General features: G+C 49.9%; 2 protein-coding genes and 1 long non-coding RNA gene across 5 annotated transcripts; 2 read left to right on the top strand and 1 right to left on the bottom strand.

The window, feature by feature from the left end:
- The first annotated feature begins 2,343 nt into the window (after nucleotides 1–2,343).
- On the top strand, nucleotides 2,344–5,979 carry LOC134034350 (prostaglandin D2 receptor 2). Its single transcript, XM_062478863.1, has 2 exons — nucleotides 2,344–2,457; nucleotides 4,460–5,979. Exon 2 carries the CDS (start codon nucleotides 4,470–4,472, stop codon nucleotides 5,841–5,843), a length of 1,374 nt encoding a protein of 457 aa, XP_062334847.1. The 5' UTR covers nucleotides 2,344–2,457; nucleotides 4,460–4,469; the 3' UTR covers nucleotides 5,844–5,979.
- Nucleotides 5,980–8,184: 2,205 nt separating this feature from the next.
- LOC134034397 (uncharacterized) lies at nucleotides 8,185–18,123 on the bottom strand. Its single transcript, XR_009932226.1, has 7 exons — nucleotides 18,057–18,123; nucleotides 16,480–16,620; nucleotides 16,099–16,312; nucleotides 15,149–15,333; nucleotides 13,967–14,023; nucleotides 13,120–13,178; nucleotides 8,185–8,314 (listed from the first exon to the last, which is right to left on the bottom strand). It is a non-coding gene; the product is annotated as an uncharacterized LOC134034397 (long non-coding RNA).
- On the top strand, nucleotides 9,626–24,175 carry cabp2a (calcium binding protein 2a). Of its 3 annotated transcripts, XM_062478930.1 has the most exons (8): nucleotides 9,626–9,851; nucleotides 10,737–10,925; nucleotides 16,131–16,346; nucleotides 19,054–19,084; nucleotides 19,938–20,072; nucleotides 20,337–20,446; nucleotides 21,258–21,405; nucleotides 23,754–24,175. In XM_062478930.1, exons 1-8 carry the CDS (start codon nucleotides 9,792–9,794, stop codon nucleotides 23,777–23,779), a joined length of 915 nt encoding a protein of 304 aa, XP_062334914.1. In that variant the 5' UTR covers nucleotides 9,626–9,791; the 3' UTR covers nucleotides 23,780–24,175. The 3 variants fall into 3 exon arrangements, with proteins under 3 accessions (XP_062334914.1, XP_062334911.1, XP_062334912.1); XM_062478927.1 differs by lacking the exon at nucleotides 16,131–16,346 and having other exon boundaries at nucleotides 9,631–9,851; nucleotides 23,754–24,169; XM_062478928.1 differs by lacking the exons at nucleotides 9,626–9,851; nucleotides 10,737–10,925; nucleotides 16,131–16,346 and adding an exon at nucleotides 17,452–17,559 and having other exon boundaries at nucleotides 23,754–24,167.
- Nucleotides 24,176–24,768: the final 593 nt, after the last annotated feature.

Consider the following 24,768-nt stretch of genomic DNA (forward strand, 5'->3'; position numbering starts at 1 on the left):
CATGTGACTGTTTGACCAGGATGGTCTGGAGGGTCATGTGACTGTTTGACCAGGATGGTCTGGAAGGTCATGTGACTGTTTGACCAGGATGGTCTGGAGGGTCATGTGACTGTTTGACCAGGATGGTCTGGAGGGTCATGTGACTGTTTGACCAGGATGGTCTGGAGGGTCATGTGACTGTTTGACCAGGATGGTCTGGAGGGTCATGTGACTGTTTGACCAGGATGGTCTGGAGGGTCATGTGACTGTTTGACCAGGATGGTCTGGATGGTCATGTGACTGTTTGACCAGGATGGTCTGGAAGGTCATGTGACTGTTTGACCAGGATGGTCTGGAGGTTGAGGTGGAGGTTGGACCCCAGAGATGTGCCCTGCTTGTGTGTTTACGTTGGGTCTTGTCGAACGAGCGTGTGGGGACTCGAGGTCGCTGACCGGGGTGCTGGTCCCCCGGCAACAAATGTACTGTTACGCCTCGCTACGCCACCCAACTCTCGCACGGGGTCTCACGAATTTGTATAGGCTACGTGTGCGGAGAACACACGCTTGGCTACGAGTTAGTCCGAGGCTCCCTCCCTCCCTGGAAAGGAATCTCCGCACCCAACCAAACCACGGTGTCACAGACGCTCACCGGGGCCTCCTGACGCAAACCTGGAGGGATCTTTTATAGCAGCAAACGTTTATAGGCCCTTTTTTGGGCAAAACATCATAATTTATCGATCACTTATTCCTATGGCTACGTTTCGCTCCCGGTTACCGCGCCCTTCCCACCCGATAACAAAAACGTTCAAGGGCCCTCGTCCGCCCTTATTCCCCCCGTTAGTTTATCTGTGAGACGCAACACCGCACCTATCGAGAGAGTATATGTGTCTGAGCAGATGAACACTTCAAGACCCTGTTTCGCGTAAACACCAGCTGGGCAGTTTTCGTGCCTAAATGACTGGTCGCGATTCCCGGGGAACTCACCTGAGTATCGGTGTGGGGCGCTGAGTGGATCCCTTGGTCTCGAGCGGGGGGCGCACAAATGGGCGGTAGAGCAACGACTGTCTTTTCAAATTTTTATTGGCAGATTATTGGAACAGATACAAAAGTGTAAAAAAGGAAAAGAAAAAGGTACGCTAAAGCCTCCTTGATTAAGGCACGACAAAAAAAATAGGAAAACGCGGACCCTGGGTCACTAGTAAAACAGCAGCACAACTGACAGAAAAGAAAACTCTTTGCTAAAATAGGCACAGGCGGACACTCTACAGAAAAACAGGCTCAGGAACTAACAACCTCGACTACTCGACTCACGAAGTACAACTCTCAAAAAGCTTTCTCTCTACCCCCAACTTTCATTCTTATTTCTTTTAACACGTGATGGCCCTGTCTAGACTTTGACGCAGGTATCGGTCTACACGTTTCCTGTATTCTCCAAAAAGTTAAATGTGGTTCCATCTATTCAAGCATTTCCTAACCACATCCTCTGCATTTATCATACTGAAACACTCTGTCTTAAACTTTTACACATTAGCAATACTACATATCTATTTTAAGATGCACATCTACAAAGTTTTTTTTTTTTTATTCAAAAAAGGTAAAAAAGGTTCTAAAACATTTTCCAGCTATTTCTTAACACTCTTTAAAATATTATGCAAGCACTTTCTTAAAAAACATTTGCCAATGCACATTCTTTCTAATAAAACACATGCGTATGTTAGAGGTCAAAACTCCTCTTAAAAACACCAAACTTAAAATTGCAAAACCTTTATATATGTATGCAAGCATCTACAACTTTTTAATGCACAACTTGGATATACGTATGCACAAAGTCAAACACATTTGCCAAAACGCACACTTTTCATTATTAAGCATTATTCTTTATTTTTTATTTTTTATTGTTTCTCCAAAGTCCATCAAAACGAATGCTCCTTCAGGGGCGTTCGACAGTCTCATAGCCCAACTTATTGTTATTGTTAAATTTTCAGTTCCGAGAAGAGGACCCCGCTCTCCATACAACGGTCAACTGTCACACACGCACACACACGTACGCACGCACGCACACACACTGCATTTCTTGCACTTTTGTCTCTGTGTTGAAGCCCCACCCATTTTGGTGATGAACCGTGAGATAAGCAGCGTGTGAAAGTTGGTGTGTGTGTGTGAGTGTGTGTGAGTGTGTGGGTGTGTGAGTGAGTGTGTGTGAGAGTGAGAGAATAAAGGTGCACAGAAAACTTGAAAAAAGTTGAACAGCAGGAATGAGGAAGAGAGAGGGAGGGAGAGAGAGAGAGGAAGAGAGAGGGAGAGAGAGAGGGAGGGAGAGGAAGAGAGAGGGAGGGAGAGGAAGAGAGAGGGAGAGAGAGAATAAGAGAGAGGGAGGAAGAGAGCAGCCTCACACCTCACGCCTAAAGACGACAGAAAGGACTCGCCTGCATCTCTCCAACCTCCAGCCAGGCTGGTGACCCCAGCCCTAACTAACCAGGTGAGTGCTCATTACTTCACCATCTCATCTCCTCAGCCGGGCAGTGAGAATAGCTGTTTCACAGGGTCATAAACAGATGAGATTTGTTAACAAGCTATTGCTGGATTCATGTTTTGCCATCCATTTCCTAACAGAAGTGACAGCGCACACACACACACACACACACACACACACGATGCCAAACATTAGGGAGGATGGTATTATCTTCCATCATTAACTTCTATCTGTCAGATTGTTACAGCCGGTGGAAATATCGTTTGTTATGCTGTTATAAAGATCCTATATATTTCAATAGCTGCTGGAGATTGACACTGTAAAACCAATTAGAATACAGAGAGAATGACAGAAGGCTGTGTGTGTAGGCTGTGTGTGAGACACTGACAGAGACACTGTCAGAGACACTGACAGAGACACTGTCAGAGACACTGACAGAGAAACTGACAGAGAAACTGACAGAGACACTGACAGAGACACTGGCAGAGAAACTGACAGAGACACTGACAGAGACACTGTCAGAGACACTGACAGAGACACTGACAGTGTCTCAGTGACTGACACCGTCAGTGTTCGTTTTTCACATTTACAACAAATAAAACAAGGATTACAAACAAATAAACCAAAAACAACCCTGGCTCAGTTATATACACACAACCAAAAGTTATACAAATAATGGGAAATCATCTCTCTCTCTCATCAAGATATTTCAGGGAATCCCTGTAGCAAGATGGCAGAAACATCCGTCTCCAAATAATTCAAATATGGCTCCCAAACGTATCTAAGGATGTTTGTCAGCCAGGTGGGAGTTATAAGATAACATGTAAATTCCACTCTGTCATGGCATTGTCATGGTGATGATGATGATGAGTCATCATGGGTAGGTTGAGCCAGAATGTGTGGAGGATCATGGGATTCACTGCTTGTTTAGCCTGGTTAATTAGGACACATACTTGGATTGGGAAAGGACTGTGTGTGTGTGTGTGTGAGTGGGAGAGACAGAGACAGAGAGAGAGAGAGAGAGAGAGAGAGAGAGAGAGAGAGAGAGCTTGTGTGTGTGATTGGGAACACACTCTCCCTCTCTCCTATCTCTCTTTCTCTCACACACTCCCTCTCTCTCTATATATATACCGTATATATAGATATATATATATGCCCATCCCTCCTTCTCCTCCCTTCAGAGAGCATGCGCCTGCAGCTGTAATGGCTCATGGAGATTGTGGAGGTATGTGGCAAGGCCACAGAACAGGTGTTGACATGTTGTCACAGGAAGACAAACACACTTACAGTACCGTTGGAAACAACAACGTGAATACAACTTTCTGCACAAAGGTGACAGAGGACAGGATTTACAAGACGTAGATTCTCGCACGTTCCAATTAAATCATGTTTAAAGTTCAATTAGACCACTGTAGATTAAAGCAAGAGGATTTTGATATCCGTCATCATTTGATATCAATATATAGTAGGTGACATTGTCTGTTGGCCTTCAACCAAGACGAGCTGTAAGTCTGAGAGTCGTTGTGTTTAGCACAGCTCGGTCATTCCCATCAGACAGTCTGTGTTACGCCTGGCACAAGTCATCCGAGGTGTCAGACTGTCTACAGCTGTAGACAGTCCGGACAATCAAGGATTGTGAGGAAATCTTTTCCCCTGAATAAGCATGACTGGTTGTTTTATGCAGGCGGTGGCTTGTCCTCTCCCCCTCGCTCTCCCTCTCCCCCTCCCCCTCCTTCCCCCTCCCTCTCCCCCTCCCTCTCCTTCTCCCCCTCCCTCTCCCTCTCTCTAATACACCTCTCACTATGTTTTGACTTTTAACCACACACAATGCACACAAACAGCTAACTAAAACTATGATGTAATTTATATTAAGATCATAGATCTTTATTCGATCAGAATAATCTCAAGGTTAGTCCAGTAATGTGTCCAACTCCTCCACCTCCTCCCTCCCTCTCCTCCTCCTCCCTCTCCAAAAAAACCTTATTATCTCTCTCCTCTCTCCTTCCAGATCCAGAAATATGTCCACCTCCTCCTCTCCGGGGCCGTACTGCAAGCTGCTGGACAGCATGCTTAATCACACCCTGACCATCACCCCGGGGGTGAACCTGGGAGTGGTGTGCATCCACGGCCTGGTGTCCTGCCTGGGCATCCTGGAGAACGCCCTGGTGCTCTGGATCCTGGGCGTCCGCCTGCGCCGGACCACCGTCTCCTCCGTCTGGGTCCTCAACCTCGCCGCCTCCGACTTCCTGGCCACGCTGACCCTGCCTCTCTTCACGCACTACTTAAGCCAATCACACAGCTGGGAGCTGGGCGGGCCGCTATGCTCCGCCTATGCTTTCGTCTTCTACCTCAACATGTTTGTGTCGGCGTTCCTGCTGGCCGCCATCTCGCTGGACCGCTGCCTCCTGGTGGCCAGGCCTGTGTGGAGCCAGAACCATCGGTCGGTGGGCGGGGCATGGAAGGTGTGTGGCGTCGGCTGGCTGTGGGCGGCGGCCAACGCGTTACCATACTTCCTGTTCCGGGCGGTGACGGAGACACACGACAAGAGCAGAAGCCTGTGCTACCACAACTTTGCGCTGTACGCCTCACCGGCCGTGGAGACGGACTGCATGGTGCGGCAGGCGGCAACAGCAGTGTCCAAGACGCTGCTGGCGTTCCTGCTCCCCCTGGTGGTCATCGCGGGGAGTTACGGCCTCTTCTGCATCAGCCTGAGGAAGAGGAGGATGAGGAGGAAGGAGAACGCCGAGAGACTGGCAAGTACATGGATCCTGAACGAAGGGGGAGGAGGGCGTGGGGCTTCGATCGCCAAGATATCCTCGATCTTCAAGCCCTCGTCCAGGAAGCCGAACTCCACCACCACCCCTGCCTCCCCCGTCAAGCGAGGGGGGGAGGCGGGGCTGTCGCGAGGCTTCACCAAGATGGTGACGGCGGTGATCGCGGCGTTCGTGCTCTGCTGGGCGCCCTATCACGTCTTCTGCCTGATGGAGGTTGCGGCGCAGTACTGGTCCCCCGGCGTCAAGCTGGTGGAGGTGGGGTTGCCCCTGGCGACCACCTTCGCCTTCCTCAACCCCATCCTCAACCCCGTCCTGTACGCCTTCAGCTGCCCGCAGTTCTGCGTCCGTGTCCGCCAGGGTCTGAGCGCCCTGGTGGAGGGGCTGGTGGAGGAGGAGGGGGGAGGAGGGGGGAGGAGGGGGCTCTCCTTGAAGCCTCTAGAGAAGAGAAAGGGAGGGAGGGGGGAACGGCTAGCCCAGCCTCCTCCACCCCCTCCGATCCCCCTCCTCTCCCCCTCCTCCCCGTCTCTCCCCTCCCCCTCCTCCCACTCCTCCCCCTCCCTCTACGTCAGATCCGAGGGAGGACAGGAGGAGACGGAGGAGAGGAGCGGTGCACATTAAGAACCTGCCCCTCTGTTACTCCTTACGTGGAAACACAATGTTCCAGAAGTTACAGTTGGATTCCTCCTTTCGTGTTTTAGTTTTTTCTGTAAATACCTTTGTGTTCATATGAATAAATTGCACCTTTCATATTTAATGTTTTTCCTTTGTTTACCATCCTGAATTTCTGTTCAAGAAAGGTTTTTCTGTTGACAGGTGTCATTCTTACTACTACCACTAGAGGGGGGCAGAGTGTAGCTGACGACAGCAGGTCTGAATGGTGATATTATCTAGCCTGGCTCTGCCCTCCTACGTACTTCCGCTCAATTTTGATTTTGCGTCTATACTAGGTCTTGGAATTCGGCACATAAGTCGGTTTTCTCGAATCAAGTTTTTGTAAGGCCAATCAGCGAACAGAGGGAGTGACTCAGAACGATGACGTTGATGTTGTGTGCTAGTTTGAGTTGTAGTTCAGTAATGGCAGCGGAGAAAGATGCGAGCAAAGCCATTCGGTCCGTTGTGGCAATGCTGCCGAATATCCAAAAGTTAAAGCTGGAGCAAGAACAATCCTTGCTGAGTTTTGTTGGTGGTCATGATGTTGTGGCCCTCCTCCCCACGGGGTTCAGGAAAAGTTTGATTTTCCAGCTACGGCAGCTAGCTCTGTGGTGAAGGAGTTGGCTAAGGTGAAGGCTAGCGATTGGTTATGGCAGATCAGAGTGGCTCTGGGCAGATCCAACAGTTTTAAACTTCAACAGAGTACCCGCCTTCAAGGAAGTTATTAGTGATTGAAACAAATGACTTTTTCATCCTATGTAAGCGCTTACTCAGACTACCCACCCAACGTACGCACACACACATACACGTGCACACACACACTCCTAAACACACACACTCATACACACACACACACACACTCCTAAACACACACATACACGTGCACACACACAAACACACACACTCATACACACACACTCCTAAACACACACACTCATACACACACATACACGTGCACACACACAAACACACACTCCTAAACACACACACTCATACACACACATACACGTGCACACACACACTCCTAAACACACACACTCATACACACACATACACGTGCACACACACACACACACTCCTTAACACACACACTCATACACACACATACACGTGCACACACACAAACACACACACTCCTAAACACACACACTCATACACACACATACACGTGCACACACACACAATCATACGCACGCACACTCGTTCGCACACACACACACTCATACGCAGAAAGGAGGTAATTTAGGCCATAGACTTGCAGGATTACCAGCGAGGTTGTTGTAATTTGGAGAATACTAAGCGGGTGGGATCCACAATGTAGAGACAGGAGGATTCAATCTGGACAGGTCAGACCAGCTCAGAGCCTCTAACCCTCACTCTTAGGAGGAGAGGAGGGGAGAGGAGGGGAGGGGAGAGGAGGGGAGAGGACAGGAGGGGAGGGGACAGGAGGGGAGGGGAGAGGAGAGGGGAGGAGGGGACAGGAGAGGACAGAAGGGGAGGGGACAGGACAAGACAGGAGGAGAGGGGAGAGGAGGGGACAGGAGAGGAGGGGAGAGGACAGGAGAGGAGGGGAGGGGAGCCAACCCTAACTTTTGGTGTGTCCCCCTGAAGAGTTGCTATCAGATTTGTTCCCCTGTAGGGGAGACTGGAGGGCGCCAGGGGTGGGAGAGATGGATAGAAGAAAGGTGGGTGTGAGCAGGGGAGAAGAGACGGAGAGCCAAGGAGTATATGAGGATATTGGAGGATGTATAGGGTTTAATGCAGTAAGTGGTGGTATACTTATAGAAGCCAGCTGCTGCCAGGGGTATTAAGGTTGACTAGTGCGTCAGCACCTAACTACACACACACACACACGTACAGAATCACTTACACATATTCTCCTAAACACACACACACACACACACACACACTCCATCTGGCCAGTGCAGTGTTTGGATCCCAGATTGTCACAGGAAGTGACATCGCCACAGGAAGTGACAGCGCCACAGCACAACACGCCCTCTCAGGGTAAACAAGCCTGCATCGATCCAAGCCTGCATCGATCCAAGCCTGCATCGATCCAAGCCTGCATCGATCCAATCAGCGTTGTTATCGAACGTACCGACATGAACACAGAAACCGTCTTCTATCACAAGTGACTGGGGCACACACACGCACGCACACACATGCAGGCACACACACCCAGGCACACACACACATGCAGGCCCACACGTACGTGCACACCAACCACACACGTACAGACACATGCACACATACACCTACAATCAGTACTTACCCTCTGGACCGTTCAGTGAAATGACGAAGAACTTTTGAACCTTTACCTCCAGGTAGGGTCGATCCTCTCTGCGACTCGTCCTCTCTCTGTCCTCGACCTCGTCAGCTGGTGGTTGGATCTGAAGCAGTGTTGCAGCAAACAACCAGGAGGGAAGTCTCACTTCCTGTGGGCTGAGCTCACAGTACCTTCCAGAGTGACTAGAAGTACTTTTCAGAGTGTCGTTATGGAGACGGATGAAGTCTGAGTTTGATGTTTGTAGAAACTACTAGACTCTCACTTCGATGTAGTTGTTAAGTTCAGGACTGGAGGAGTGAGGGGAAATGTCAAAAAAATAAAACTTTCTCTTTTTTATATATATTGTTTTGTTAACTGTTTCTTAACTCAGAATGATTGCTTCAAATTCATAGCTGTTGCGTAGTGTTGGATTGCAGCATTGCTTATTCTGGGGAATGTACCTTTAACGACACGTCATAACAGCTCAGACATTCCGCAACAAGAAAACATCCCTAATATGTTTCTCCTATTACATTCCTGTAATGTTTCTCCTGATGTGGCAAATTCATAGCTGTTGCGTAGTGTTGGATTGCAGCATTGCTTATTCTGGGGAATGTACCTTTAACGACATGTCATAACAGCTCAGACATTCCGCAACAAGAAAACATCCCTAATATGTTTCTCCTATTACATTCCTGTAATGTTTCTCCTGATGTGGCAAATTTGCTTTATGTGTGCGTGAGACAGAGCAGGTGAAAGACAGTAAGAGAGATTGATAGAAAGATAGAGAGAATTAGAACTGTGTTTGGTGTGTGATGTGTGTGATGTATGTGATATGTGTGTGTGTCATTCTCTCAGGGTTGGGGCCTGCTGTTTGAGGAACTCTATGATCTGTTAAACTAAACATGCAATAACAGTTCCCTCTCCCTCCCCACAGAGCAACCCAACTTACAGCTTCTGTGTATGTTCTATGTTAAGTGTGTGTATGCGCATATGTGTATTGGTGTGTGTGTATGTATTTAGTGTTGAGTGCGTGCGTGTGTGTGTATTGGTGTGTGTGTGTTATGGAGGCGTTGTTGGCCCTGGAACAGGGGCATATTGTGGGGGCTGTAGAAACAATGGACAGGAGTATGAATGTGTAAGAGGATTGAGAGCGGTAGAGAGAAACAGAGTGACAGACAGAGGGAGATGGAGAGAGAGAGGGCGATGGAGAGAGAGACAGAGGGAGATGGAGAGACAGAGGGAGATGGAGAGAGAGAAAAAGACAGAAATACAGAAAGAGAGAGTGACCGAGCAAGTGTGTCAGAGAAATGCAAAAAATAAATAGTGGCGTGAGAAGCGGGGCAGGGAGGGGAGAGCGAGGGGGGAGGGAGGGGAGAGCGAGGGGGGAGGGAGGGGAGAGCGAGGGGGGAGGGAGGGGAGAGAGGGAGGGAGAGTGATAGAAAGGGATAAAGCAGGGAGAGGTTGCGATGTGAGAGATGATGCCTGTGATTATCAACAGTGTCAGATGGTCTGGACAGAGGGATAGAGAGTAAATAAGAGAGAGAAATAGAAAGGAGAGTGAGGAAGGAAAGGTGGATGTGACAGGAAAGCAGACAGACATCTATGTTCACATTGAGAGCGTTACTTCTTCTAAACTTGGAGAGATGAGTGAAGCAGGAGGCATGTCCACCATAGAGGTCCCAGAAGGAAAGCTGGTGAAGAAGGTGAGTGTGTGTGTGTGACAGTGTGTGTAAGTGAGTGTGTGTGAGTGGGTGAGTGTGCATGTGTGAGTGTGTGTGATTGTGTGAGTGAGTGTGTGTTTGGGTGAGTGTGCATGTGTGAGTGAGTGTGCATGTGTTTGTGAGAATGTGTGTGAGTGTGTGTGCATGTGTGTGTGTGAATGTACGTATGTGTGTGAGCATGTCTGTATCAGCCTCCATTGAACACTTCTGCACAAAGTGGAGTTGAATTCCAACAACTCGTCCTAATCCGATCTTGACTAATTTAACCTTTACCCTGACCTCAGAGCTGAGTAACCATGAAGGGTTTGGCTCAGAGAGCATTTTGAGTACTGTTGCAGAATGGTCTTCGTCATTGAAGACTGAAACATTTGATGACATCAAAGCGTGATGTCATATGATGACGAGTAACATATTCCCAGCGTTGAGACAGCAACATGTTAAAACAACGTAAATCCTGTGAGGTTGCGCTGGTTCACGTGTGTGTATTGTGTGTGTTTGTTTACGTCTCTCTGTGTGTGTGTGTGTCTGCCTACATGCTTGTTTGGGTATTTGCACGTTTATATTATTATATATTTTAGAGCACATCCATGTTTACTGTGCTCTAACGCCCCACCCTCCTCACCCTCCTCACCCCCACCCTCCTCACCCCTGCCCCCCTCCTTGAATCTAGAACAAGCCAGACTCTCTGGAGGGGGTACATGTCTAACATTAGGGTGACTGTACCCCCCTCCCCTCCCTCCCTCCCTCCCTCCCTCCCTCCCTCCCTCCCTCCCTCTCAGGGCTTCATCAAGAACAAGTCAGACTCTCTGAGGGGGTACATGTCTAACATTAGGCTGACTGTACCCCCCTCCCCTCCCTCCCTCTCAGGGCTCCATCAAGAAGAAGATCGACTCTCTGAGACGGTGGAGCTCTGCCAGCCTGAAGCGACCCCCCCGGACCAAGGCCAAGACCCTGAGCCTGTCGTCCCCCTCTGAGGACCACCCCCAGGAGGACCGCTGTCTTCCCGACCCCACCAGGAGGAGGCTGCGCCCCATCGTGGACTCCGTGTTCGGACAGGTAGGGGCCCCTCGGGAGGGTGTGTGTTTGTATCGCTCTGGATAAGAGCGTCTACTAAAAATGACTAAATGTAATGTATCTCTGTGTGCGTTTGTTTCCATCTGTGTGTGTGTGTGTATGTGTGTGTGTGGGGGGGGGGGGTTACAATCTGAGTGTTTTTACGTTGTTTTTATTTGTGTGTTTACATATGTGTGTGTGTATTTTTACATCTGTCTGTGTGCGCGCGTATGTACGTGTGTGTGTTTACTTGTGTGTGTACATACATACATACATACATACATACATACATACATACATACATGTGTGTGTGTGTAGCAGGCTTCAGGGAGGCAGGAAACTGAGTCCAAACTGAGTGTTCTCCTTCTGACACACAACTTCAGCAACTTAATCAAGCCAGTCAGTTAACATGGCAGTCTTCTGATTATCAGGTGTTGTAGCGATAGGAAATCATCTAGTGGTCATTTACTTTTGGAAAATCCCCTTGAAACACACGCTTGTGTGTGTGAGTGTTTGTGTGAGTGTGTGTTTGGGTGAGTGTGCATGTGTGTGTGAGTGTGTGTGACAGAGAGAATTGTTGATACCAAATTCTTAGGTTTTTCTTTCATTTCTATTGTTCTTGCTTAAAATGTCTTAAAATCAACTCATCTGTGTCCTCGGCAACAGATGGAGAGAATAATGAAAACATGGAAGGAAAGAGAGAACAAAGCTGGGATGAGCTTGCAGAGAGAGAGAGAGAGAGAGAGAGAGAGAGAGAGAGAGAGAGAGAGAGAGAGAGAGAGAGAGAGAGAGAGAGAGAGAGAGAGAGAGAGAGAGAGAGAGAGAGAGAGAGAGAGAGAGGGGGGGGAGAGAGAGAGAGGGAGAGAGAGGGAGAGAGAGGAGGGAGAGAGAGATAGATGGAGATAGAGGGAGAGGAGATAGAGAGGGAGGAGGGAGACAGAGATAGAGAGGGAGGAGGGAGAGGAGATGAAAAAGGAGAAGAGAGATTGATTGGTCTGTGGAGGAGGATTATGAGTGTGAGATTAACGACTCGGAGGAGAGGATTGAGCACTTACAAAGGACAGAAAATAGTTAAACACACGCACACATCGCCCTGCCATCTCCCCTCTCTCTACCCCCCCCCCGCGCTGCCATCTCCCCTCTCTACCCCCCCCCCCCATCTCTATCTCTTCTCTTGTTCCCAGTGTTCTAGACATAATCCATTTTCAAACCCTTGGGGGCCACACACATATATTGAAAGATAAAACATAGAAAAAGAAAGAAAAAAAATTGACAGATAAAGAGAGAGAGAAAATAAATTGACAGATAAAGAGAGAGAGAGAGCGAGTGGGAGAGCAGGGTAAAATGGGACAGTGATATCAGAGACATCCAGATGGGCCCACAGTATGTAGGAACTGTTTGGGTTCAGAGATTGCCCCACATACTACACAGATCCAGAACATGTCAAAATCATTCATGAGATTGGTCAGACCAAGAGGGAAAATCACATCTACGTTTCTCTCCTCTCTAAGCGCCGCCGTGGGGTTAGGGTGTTGATGGGTGAGGTAGCACAGTGGTGGTTTCTAGAAAGCTACCATCAGTGCTGCAAGCAAAGATGATTAACACTGTGCGTGTGTGCACACACACAGGAATTTTTATCTTACACACACACACATCTTTATCTCAAAAACACACAAAAAAAACCTCTTCATATCAAACACCTACGCACTCATGCAACCTTCATCTTTATCTCTCACACACACACAGGTTACAGCTCTCATTTTTTTACTCCAAATGTGACTTAGAATCCCTGTACTAAGCTCTCAACAATCGGGCTCCTCCCCCCCCCCTCTTCTACCTCTCTCTCTCGATCTACCTCTCTCTCTCGATCTACCTCTCTCTCTCTCGATCTACCTCTCTCTCTCGATCCATCTCTAAGACATCTGCAGTGTTTGTTGTTGTCATAGTGAGGAAAGGAGGAGTAATCTCACTAGTGTTTTGATACAGGCTTTATGACTGGGTGGTCTGGTGTTGCTGGGTTATGTAAGCCTCTCTGTTGCCCCTTCCTCTGTGTTCATGAGTGCGTGTCTGTGTGTCTGTGTGTGTGTGATGGATTAGGCTCTTGCTGAGCCAAGGATTGCTATCTGGTTGGATTCATGTTGGTTTGATCAAATATATTATCTTAGATTTCCACCTAGTGGTCAAAATGCAGAATTACTGCTTGGAGTGCCATTTCTGCTGTGCTTCCCTCTTGTGTTGATGGTTGCTTACTGCAGGCTGTAGATAGAGTGAGACAGAGAGAAAGAGAGATGAGCGCTCATCTTCAATCTGACAGAGGGATTATTTGGTGCTGCTCTGCACCAAATGATCACATGCGGAGGACAAACTCACTAAACTTTTTTATTTTATTTCATTATAATAAATGTACAATATGAACCTGTTCCAGAAGCAAAAAGCTAATTTGATAACTGATACCACATAAGTAATGGTTTTCAATAACGTTGCATTCGAACGATCCCTATCACACAGTCCCCTGTCTGCGTTTTCTCATCCTCCTGTTTGTAATGAGAACATCTGTCTCTTAAGGCCAGTTAACACCACCCAAACAAACATTTAGTCATTTAGCAGACGCTCTTATCCTGAGCGACTTACAATAAGTACAGGGACATTCCTCCCGAGGCAAGTAGGGTGAAGTGCCTTGCCCAAGGACACAACATCATTCGCACGGCCGGGGATCGAACCGGCAACCTTCTGATTAATAGCCTGATTCCCTAACCGCTCAGCCGTCTGATCCCCACCAACAGCCAACAGCTGTTGGGTTGTGTTGGTTTGGTGTGATGTGTCTGTTGGAGTTTGTTGGCGTAGTGTGAAAATGACAGTTATATTTCCAAACATTCTAAACCCAACAGCAGAATGTTTGGTGTTTCTTGAACATTGTTGGGAAGTGTGAACTAGCCTGCTTGTGGTGTCTGTGTCAGTGCTGTCAGTTGCTACATGTAAGTACCTCATTCGCTGACGATGTTCAGTACACAAACAGGCGCTTATAAGGAAATTTGCTGACTAACCAACAAAATCCTTTATATTTTTTACAAACGTCGTCTCCATGGTTACCCACAGACGGCCTGAGATACAACAAAGAACAAGAACTTGAAAATAACTCCCAACAAAATACCCGTTACCAGAAAAGTGTGAGATATTGACTACAAACTGCTTTGGACTACACAATCGGCTCCTCCTGCACATTCACCCCTGTACCCTTCCCCTGATTTTCACTTCCTAAACGTTTCTCCTGCCAACCCTCTGTCACAGTACAGCATGTGGATTAACTGGTATTACCGGAAGACTAATACCTTTATCTGCTGCGCTGTGAAAATCTGCTTTCCTTGGGGGATGTGAACCCCTGGGTGGGCTCGGGGCCATGAACTCATGGACTATGGGCTGGATGTGAACCCATGTACTATTGGCTGGGTTTGGGGATGCAAACCCATGGATGTAGGGCAAGGTTTTTGGGATGGGACCCCATGGACGATGGGAAAGGTTTGTGTATGTGAATCCATGGACTGGATGTGAACCCATGTACCAGCTGGGTTTGGCTATACAAACCCATGGGCTTTGAGCTAGGTTTGGGTACACAAGAGGTTCGATTTAATTAGAACAATTTAAGAAAGGATGGCAGTACGTTTCTCATTTCTGTCACCATCACTGCATCCACCCCTCCTCTTCCTGCTCTCTCTCCTTCCTTTGACACACCCCATCACCACTCCATCTCTATCCCTTCATCCCCTGTTGAGAGACACATCTTCACCTCCATCCCTCTCTTCCTGGAATCCTGTTTCCCCCTCACTTGAATTTCCCTCTCCTCTTTCTGGCCTCCTTCCCTATCCCCTGCTTCCTGTCTTTTACAGCCGGCCACATCATCCCTTCATTCCTTTAATCTGAAATGTCGGGGATTAAAAAAACATCCAGCTCTCCCCCTTAATTCTCCCCATCCAACTCTCTATCTCTCCTTCCCTCCATCCTCTATACCTCCCCTCTCAATTCTGCTAGACTTGTTTGCAGAGTACAGCAGAAAGAGAGAGAGAGGGGTAAGTGGGAGGGACAAGATTATGTTGAAGGGGGGCAATCAAGGAAATATAGATGGAGTGAAGGGTGAAAGAGAGGGAGTGATGGCAGCAGGTTTTGTGTGAAGAGCGCGTGATGTGCTCTCCCGTCACCTCTGATGTCCTTGTGTAGTGTGGTTTACAGACCTGTGCGCTACCTGTGGCGGCTCTGGACTCATGCCGGCATCACAACACACTCGACCAATAGGAGCAAGGATCTGTATCTCAGCATGTGCGTTGAAGATGACCCGATTGGCCGGGTCTGCGTAGTCGCCGCCGTCTCCTCCCTCCGGGGTGAAGTTGGTGTCTGAAGCAGTGCCTTCTGGGATACCCTGGAATGGAATTTTAGAGATGGACTTTGGAGGTTTATGTAATAGTGAGTGAAGAGAAGGGGAGAAAGGGAGGGGGGAAGACAGAGAGAGGGGGTCGGAAAGGGGAGGGACAGGAGAGAGAGACAGAGGGAGAGAGAGACAGAGGGAGAGAGAGACAGAGAGGGAGAGAGAGACAGAGGGAGAGAGAGACAGAGAGGGAGAGAGAGACAGAGAGGGAGAGAGAGACAGAGAGGGAGAGAGAGACAGAGAGGGAGAGAGAGACAGAGAGGGAGAGAGAGACAGAGAGGGAGAGACAGACAGACAGAGAGAGGAGTGAAGAAGAGAGGGAGAAGAGACAGAGGGACTAGGTGATGGGAAATATCAACAAGGCGTGTAAGAAAAGCGAAATGAAGAAGGTAAGGGACTTTTACATCTGTCGTCTGTAGAGAGATGTGATTTTAAAAGCCCTATTTGATAAAGCCACCATAATAGAGTTTGGTGAGAACTAAGGAATTATGTAAAAATGTTAAGTGCTACTTTTGTGCCCATTAGGGTCAAATCATTCTTTAAAATGAGAGCCTTAGTGTTTGTGTGAAGGGGAGAAACCAGAACGTTTGGGGGGATAAAGGAACATAAATCACTTTAAATTTCAGTATTCTCATTTCAGTATTTCCCATGTAATTTATCTCGGCTCTGACAGGAGACATTTTGCTTAAAAGTTTCCGTTGTGTTCAATGGTGTCGTTCCACATCTCTGATGATTCTGATTGGTCGCCGGTGTACGTACACTCGTCTAACTGATTGGTTGCCCTCCCAAAGGGGGCGCTGCCCTCGGAGGGGAGCGGGGCGCCGCTGGCTGCGATGCTGGGGGGGGTTGGGGGTGCCTACGACCCCTACGTGGAGGAGGACGACGGAGGGGGCGAGATTGAGTTCGGGGATCCGCTGAGCGCTCTGGTCCAGAACTGCAACGTGCTGCACCACATCGTGGGCCCGGCCTGCGTCTTCCTACGACAGAGTTTCGCACAGAGCCAGCTTGTATGTACACACGCAGTGAAGAAACACACACGCAGTGAAGAAACAGACACACAGTGAAGAAACAGACACACAGTGAAGAAACACTGTGTGTCTGTGTTGTTGTTGTTGAGGACATTCGTTTTTTTTAAATTACTGCCCATTACACTGTGGTTTTGGTTATGAATCCTCTAGAATCATCATCATCCGTCTCTTCATCATCTTCATCCCCTGAAGATACACTGCATCTCCCTCATGCTTACGATGACATCATCTGCATCCTCCCATTCTGAGCCACCTGATTGGAGGAGCCCTCAACATTATCTCCACCCATGAGCATCCCATCATTGTGAGTGTTGTCTTTATACTGTACGTGTACATTGTACCAAACAGAGTTTTGTTTGTAAAGGTAATGGTTTACCAGCTGAATCTAAAATTTAAAAGCCACTGGTACAGTATAATACAGTGTGTGTGCGTGTGTGTGCATGTGTCTACAATACACTGTGGGGCAACTGCTTTTGCAGTTTGACCAGATTGTAATTTAGATTATGTACAGATGTACATCATTTGTAATTTACATTATGTACAAATGGATGATTCTGGCATAGCGGAAAAGGAGACCAGAGATCAATTGAGTTGATATATTCTGAGGTCAGTGGAGTTGGCTAATTGCCGAGCGCTATTAGCAGGGTGTTTATCATACTGGCCTAGAGTACTTAGCAGGAGATCAGGGGTGAGGCTAGATTTAACTTAGAGTGTTTTCCCAGGAGAAGTGTTACGTTTAGGCTATTTAGGTTGGGCTTTTCAAATGTTTTCAGTTTCAAGATTTGCTCAGTCGGGAACTTGTCCGGAACCGGAAAAAATTGGAAAAGATTCAGCCAGTATGGAAGCAAATCAGGGACATAATGTTTTGAAATTTAAAAGGCATTGAATACTTAACATTGAAATTCAAACACCACTGAATTAGTTGGTTTTGAATTCACCTCTTTAAAATTTAAATATTAATTTATTTCATAACATTCCGATCCAAAAACTATTAACTGTGTCAACAACTTCTGGTAGCGAGCAGTTACGTATATTCTCAAACACAAAATGCCGTTTTGTATGAGGAGTTTGTGTTGCCTTCCCAAAATGACAATCAACGATGTACATAGGAGTCTATGTTGCTGCTGTCCTTCAAGGAAGAGGGAAAAGGGGTTCAAATTGTACGTTTAGAGCTACATCGACAATTACGAAGGTAGCTAAGGTTTATCTAACTCTCACAGTAAAAGTAGCTAGAGCTAGCTAGGCTAGCTCTCGCCCGAGGGCTCTCAAGCTAACTAGCTAAGTTTTGAGCAGTAACGTTAGCTAGGCTAGGTTGGTAAATATTTTAGCTACTATCTAAATGTAGGGTTAATAAGAGCAATTAAAAGTCACCTTTCTAACTTTACCGAAAGTTCTAGGCCTGACTGTGATAGCTATACCATCTCTTTACAATGTGTAGCCTACTTACTGTGGCGTTTGTCTTCTTTGATCGCTAAAATACATTTTGCCGTGAAAGCGAAAGCCCTGGTGGTGTTGTGTAGCACGTGTGATAAACGCGAATTAAGTGAACAGATGTATTGGGGCCGAAAAAAGCGCGGAATTGTTGACGTAGCCTACAGTCAACTAAAGAGCTCTTTGCTACAGTTAACACGTCTATCCGCAGTTCAATATTCTGACATGGGAGAAATACAATTTACATGACATTCATACCTGAAACGAGAGAGATAGGCCATCTATTCTCCATATAGTGACGATACTAGCTTTCAGTCAGACCACGACAAGTGTTAGGATAATTCGTGTGCGCGTGTGTATACTGTACGTCCGTGTGTATGCCTGCGAGCCAGTGGCAGACAATTTAATACAAAAAGAGAGACCGAAATGTGAAAGAACGATAAGCTTTAGTGATTTGTAAAACAATTCACCACATTAATCTCTCGGTTATGCCTCCTTCGCCTACAAACTCTGTAATCCAGCACAATATAATTCTCTGTGATGTCACAATGTCACCCGAGGAACACCAGGCCCATTGTGACATCACAACTGCTTCTCATCTCTGAACACACAGGTGAATCTGAGGAATCAGTAAAGTGGGCAATGTTAGTAAATCATTTCTAGTCTATTTCCCACCAAAATATCACAAATACTAGGTAATGCGTGTGTGTGTGCGCGTGTGTGTGTACTGTGGGCCACAAGCATCAACTGGAGTTCCCAGACCACAGTCGGTTATGTGAGGACAGTAATCTGCAGTTTAACAGGACAGGATATGAGGATTAGAACACATGACACTTACAGACGTGTGTGTGTGTGTGTGTGTGTGTGTGTGTAGAGACGGAGATAGAGCGATAAGTAGTGTATGTCCAAGTGTGCGTGCGTAAGAGTGTGTGTGTGTGTGTGTGTGTGTGTGTGAGAGAGAGGAATGGACTAGAGGGAGGAAGGGAGGGAGGGAGGGAACATGGGTGAGGGGGCATGTTTACCACTTTCCACCGTGAAATCTTCTTATGACCATTTGCTGCTTGGCATCTCCAGCGCTGTAATCTGTGTTCACCTCTAACCTCTGGCTGTATGCCGTGTGATGAATGATTCATCCAGTCAACCTTTGATTTATCGTGTATGTGTGTGTGTAAGTGTGTGTGTGTGTAAGTGTGTGTGTAAGTGTGTGTGTGTGAGACCTGGCTCATTTGTTTCTCTGCGTTCCCCTCCTCTGCAGGACAGAGATCTACGTCCGGAGGAGATGGAAGGTAACAAATAAACAAAGACGCTTTTTAAAACCTTTTGTTATGTGTTGCATGTAAAGGCCGCAGCAGCCATACCACTGCTTTAACTTGTCATCACTCCATCTCACACCCCCCTACTCCCCACACACCCCTCCCTCTGCTCCCACGCCTCTCTACACCACCCTCCGCCTCCCTCCTCCACCTCCCTCCTCCCTCTCCACCCCCTCCTCCACCCTGCTCCACCCCCCTCCTCCACCCTGCTCCACCCACCTCCTCCACCCCCCTCCTCCACCCTGCTCCACCCACCTCCTCCACCCTGCTCCACCCTCCACCCTGCTCCACCACCCCCCTCCTCCACCCTGTTCCACCACCCCCCTCCTCCACCCTGCTCCTCCACCCTGCTCCACCCCCCTCCTCCACCCTGCTCCTCCACCCTGCTCCTCCACCCTGCTCCACCCTGCTCCTCCACCCTCCTCCACCCTGCTCCACCTCCTCCACCCTGCTCCTCCACCCTGCTCCACCCCCCTCCTCCACCCTGCTCCACCTCCTCCACCCTGCTCCTCCACCCTCCTCCACCCTGCTCCTCCACCCTGCTCCACCCCCCTCCTCCACCCTGCTCCACCCCCCTCCTCCACCCTGCTCCACCCTCCTCCACCCTGCTCCTCCACCCTGCTCCACCCCCCTCCTCCACCCTGCTCCACCCTCCTCCACCCTGCTCCTCCACCCTGCTCCACCCCCCTCCTCCACCCTGCTCCACCCTGCTCCTCCACCTGCTCCACCCCCCTCCTCCACCCTGCTCCACCCCCCTCCTCCACCCTGCTCCACCTCCTCCACCCTGCTCCTCCACCCTGCTCCACCCTCCTCCACCTCCCTCCAGAGCTGCGGGAGGCCTTCCGGGAGTTTGACAAGGACCGCGACGGCTTCATCAGCTGTAAGGACCTGGGGGAGTGCATGAGGACCATGGGGTACATGCCCACTGAGATGGAGCTGATCGAGCTGAGCCAACAGATCTGTGAGTCACACACACACACTCTCACACACACACACACTCTCACACACACACACACACACACACACTCTCACACACACACACACTCTCACACACACACACACACACACACACTCTCACACACACACACACACACAGGCAGGCACACGTACACACACACACACACACATTCACTATATGTTGAGACAAAGTATTAAAAACAATGTTAGCAATCATCATCATCCTCAGACCCATATTCCTGGTGCAGTGACTCATGTCTTCCTGCAGGTGGCGGCAGAGTGGACTTTGAGGACTTTGTGGAGTTGATGGGTCCCAAGATGCTGGCAGAGACTGCAGACATGATCGGAGTCAAGGAGCTTAGAGACGCTTTCAGAGAAGTTAGTGCCTCTGTTGAAACTGACGCAACGTTTACACTACAGCAGTGTTTCCACTACAGCAGTGTTTCCACTACAGCAGTGTTTCCGCTACAGCAGTGTTTCTGCTACAGCAGTGTTTCCGCTACAGCAGTGTTTCCGCTACAGCAGTGTTTCCACTACAGCAGTGTTTCCGCTACAGCAGTGTTTCCGCTACAGCAGTGTTTCCGCTACAGCAATGTTTCCGCTACAGCAGTGTTTCCGCTACAGCAGTGTTTCCGCTACAGCAGTGTTTCCGCTACAGCAGTGTTTCCGCTACAGCAGTGTTTCCGCTACAGCAATGTTTCCACTACAGCAGTGTTTCCGCTACAGCAGTGTTTCCACTACAGCAGTGTTTCCGCTACAGCAGTGTTTCCGCTACAGCAGTGTTTCCGCTACAGCAGTGTTTCCACTACAGCAGTGTTTCCACTACAGCAGTGTTTCCGCTACAGCAGTGTTTCCACTACAGCAGTGTTTCCGCTACAGCAATGTTTCCGCTACAGCAGTGTTTCCGCTACAGCAGTGTTTCCGCTACAGCAGTGTTTCCACTACATTCTTTATCCCCCTTTCCCCCAGTTTGACTATCTGGTATCTCTCCCCCAGTTTGACTATCTGGTATCTCTCCCTCAGTTAGGCTCTATCTGGTATCTCTCCCCCAGTTTGACTATCTGGTATCTCTCCCTCAGTTAGGCTCTATCTGGTATCTCTCCCCCAGTTTGACTATCTGGTATCTCTCCCCCAGTTTGACTATCTGGTATCTCTCCCCCAGTTTGACTATCTGGTATCTCTCCCCCAGTTTGACTCTAATGGAGATGGGCAGATCAGCCTGGTGGAGCTGCGTGAGGCCATGAAGAAGCTGATGGGAGAGCAGCTGAACCACCGCGAGATCGACGAGATCCTGCGAGACGTGGACCTGAACGGGGACGGACTGGTCGACTTTGAGGGTGAGGTGGGGGACGGACTGGTCGACTTTGAGGGTGAGGTGGGGGACGGACTGGTCGACTTTGAGGGTGAGGTGGGGGACGGAATGGTCGACTTTGAGGGTGAGGTGGGGGACGGAATGGTCGACTTTGAGGGTGAGGTGGGGGACGGACTGGTCGACTTTGAGGGTGAGGTGGGGGACGGAATGGTCGACTTTGAGGGTGAGGTGGGGGACGGACTGGTCGACTTTGAGGGTGAGGTGGGGGACGGAATGGTCGACTTTGAGGGTGAGGTGGGGGACGGACTGGTCGACTTTGAGGGTGAGGTGGGGGACGGACTGGTCGACTTTGAGGGTGAGGTGGGGGACGGACTGGTCGACTTTGAGGGTGAGGTGGGGGACGGAATGGTCGACTTTGAGGGTGAGGTGGGGGACGGAATGGTCGACTTTGAGGGTGAGGTGGGGGACGGAATGGTCGACTTTGAGGGTGAGGTGGGGGACGGACTGGTCGACTTTGAGGGTGAGGTGGGGGACGGAATGGTCGACTTTGAGGGTGAGGTGGGGGACGGACTGGTCGACTTTGAGGGTGAGGTGGGGGACGGAATGGTCGACTTTGAGGGTGAGGTGGGGGACGGACTGGTCGACTTTGAGGGTGAGGTGGGGGACGGACTGGTCGACTTTGAGGGTGAGGTGGGGGACGGACTGGTCGACTTTGAGGGTGAGGTGGGGGACGGAATGGTCGACTTTGAGGGTGAGGTGGGGGACGGAATGGTCGACTTTGAGGGTGAGGTGGGGGACGGAATGGTCGACTTTGAGGGTGAGGTGGGGGACGGACTGGTCGACTTTGAGGGTGAGGTGGGGGACGGACTGGTCGACTTTGAGGGTGAGGTGGGGGACGGAATGGTCGACTTTGAGGGTGAGGTGGGGGACGGACTGGTCGACTTTGAGGGTGAGGTGGGGGACGGACTGGTCGACTTTGAGGGTGAGGTGGGGGACGGAATGGTCGACTTTGAGGGTGAGGTGGGGGACGGACTGGTCGACTTTGAGGGTGAGGTGGGGGACGGACTGGTCGACTTTGAGGGTGAGGTGGGGGACGGAATGGTCGACTTTGAGGGTGAGGTGGGGGACGGAATGGTCGACGTTGAGGGTGAGGTGGGGGACGGACTGGTCGACTTTGAGGGTGAGGTGGGGGACGGAATGGTCGACTTTGAGGGTGAGGTGGGGGACGGACTGGTCGACTTTGAGGGTGAGGTGGGGGACGGAATGGTCGACTTTGAGGGTGAGGTGGGGGACGGACTGGTCGACTTTGAGGGTGAGGTGGGGGACGGAATGGTCGACTTTGAGGGTGAGGTGGGGGACGGACTGGTCGACTTTGAGGGTGAGGTGGGGGACGGACTGGTCGACTTTGAGGGTGAGGTGGGGGACGGAATGGTCGACTTTGAGGGTGAGGTGGGGGACGGACTGGTCGACTTTGAGGGTGAGGTGGGGGACGGACTGGTCGACTTTGAGGGTGAGGTGGGGGACGGACTGGTCGACTTTGAGGGTGAGGTGGGGGACGGACTGGTCGACTTTGAGGGTGAGGTGGGGGACGGACTGGTCGACTTTGAGGGTGAGGTGGGGGACGGAATGGTCGACTTTGAGGGTGAGGTGGGGGACGGACTGGTCGACTTTGAGGGTGAGGTGGGGGACGGAATGGTCGACTTTGAGGGTGAGGTGGGGGACGGAATGGTCGACTTTGAGGGTGAGGTGGGGGACGGACTGGTCGACTTTGAGGGTGAGGTGGGGGACGGACTGGTCGACTTTGAGGGTGAGGTGGGGGACGGACTGGTCGACTTTGAGGGTGAGGTGGGGGACGGAATGGTCGACTTTGAGGGTGAGGTGGGGGACGGACTGGTCGACTTTGAGGGTGAGGTGGGGGACGGACTGGTCGACTTTGAGGGTGAGGTGGGGGACGGACTGGTCGACTTTGAGGGTGAGGTGGGGGACGGACTGGTCGACTTTGAGGGTGAGGTGGGGGACGGAATGGTCGACTTTGAGGGTGAGGTGGGGGACGGACTGGTCGACTTTGAGGGTGAGGTGGGGGACGGACTGGTCGACTTTGAGGGTGAGGTGGGGGACGGACTGGTCGACTTTGAGGGTGAGGTGGGGGACGGAATGGTCGACTTTGAGGGTGAGGTGGGGGACGGACTGGTCGACTTTGAGGGTGAGGTGGGGGACGGACTGGTCGACTTTGAGGGGTGAGGGAGGAAGGAGGGAAAAGAGTGAGGGGGGAGGGAGGGGGGGGGGTGAAGGAGGGTGATGATGGAAAGGGGACAGGAAGGAGGAAGGTGCAACATTTAAACAATCACGTCGCCTTGTTGTTTCTCTCCTCAGAGTTTGTGAGGATGATGTCTCGCTGAAACGGCTACCCCGACAGACCAGTCAGGAAGAGAACAGCACTGATGCTGCACTGTGATGAGCAGACCTCACACTGTTCTTATGCTGTTGTCATTCTTAATATGATGTACAGACTGTCATGTTGTTTTGTAGCTATTTGTTCTGTATTGATCATCTTTGTGTTGGTTTGATTCTCTGTATAGAAACCCTCCCTCCTGTGTGTTGTGTTCCGCTATGGAAGAGAACAGCCAATGTGACACAGCTGCAATGATGATTCAGCAAGTAACTCATCTTAAATTCGTATTTAACGTTTGTTTAAATAAATCTGTTGAATTCATTTAACAATAAGCTTTCCACTGTTTTGATTGCCATTTCAGCTCCTTGATATGAAGTATTTCTATGTCATTAAATCCTGAATTAAAACTGTACCTGTGGTACTCCTTAGTTCTCTACTTGTCTTTAGCTTCTGTAGCGGCCTGTGTTCTGGAGCTGCCTGTGTTCTGGAGCTGCCAGTGTTCTGGAGCTGCCTGTGTTCTGGAGCTGCCTGTGTTCTGGAGCTGCCTGTGTTCTGGAGCTGCCTGTGTTCTGCAGCTGCCTGTGTTCTGGAGCTGCCTGTGTTCTGGAGCTGCCTGTGTTCTGGAGCTGCCTGTGTTCTGCAGCTGCCTGTGTTCTGGAGCTGCCTGTGTTCTGGACCTGCTTGTGTTCTGGAGCTGCCTGTGTTCTGCAGCTGCCTGTGTTCTGGAGCTGCCCGTGTTCTGGACCTGCCTGTGTTCTGGAGCTGCCTGTGTTCTGCAGCTACCTGTGTTCTGCAGCTGCCTGTGTTCTGGACCTGCTTGTGTTCTGGAGCTGCCTGTGTTCTGCAGCTGCCTGTGTTCTGGAGCTGCCCGTGTTCTGGACCTGCCTGTGTTCTGGAGCTGCCTGTGTTCTGGAGCTTCCAGTGTTCTGGAGCTGCCTGTGTTCTGGAGCTGCCTGTGTTCTGGAGCTGCCAAACACGTTGCACAAACACGTTGAG

The sequence above is a fragment of the Osmerus eperlanus genome, chromosome 14 (assembly GCF_963692335.1).
Source record: "Osmerus eperlanus chromosome 14, fOsmEpe2.1, whole genome shotgun sequence".
In the NCBI taxonomy this organism is placed as follows: domain Eukaryota; kingdom Metazoa; phylum Chordata; class Actinopteri; order Osmeriformes; family Osmeridae; genus Osmerus; species Osmerus eperlanus.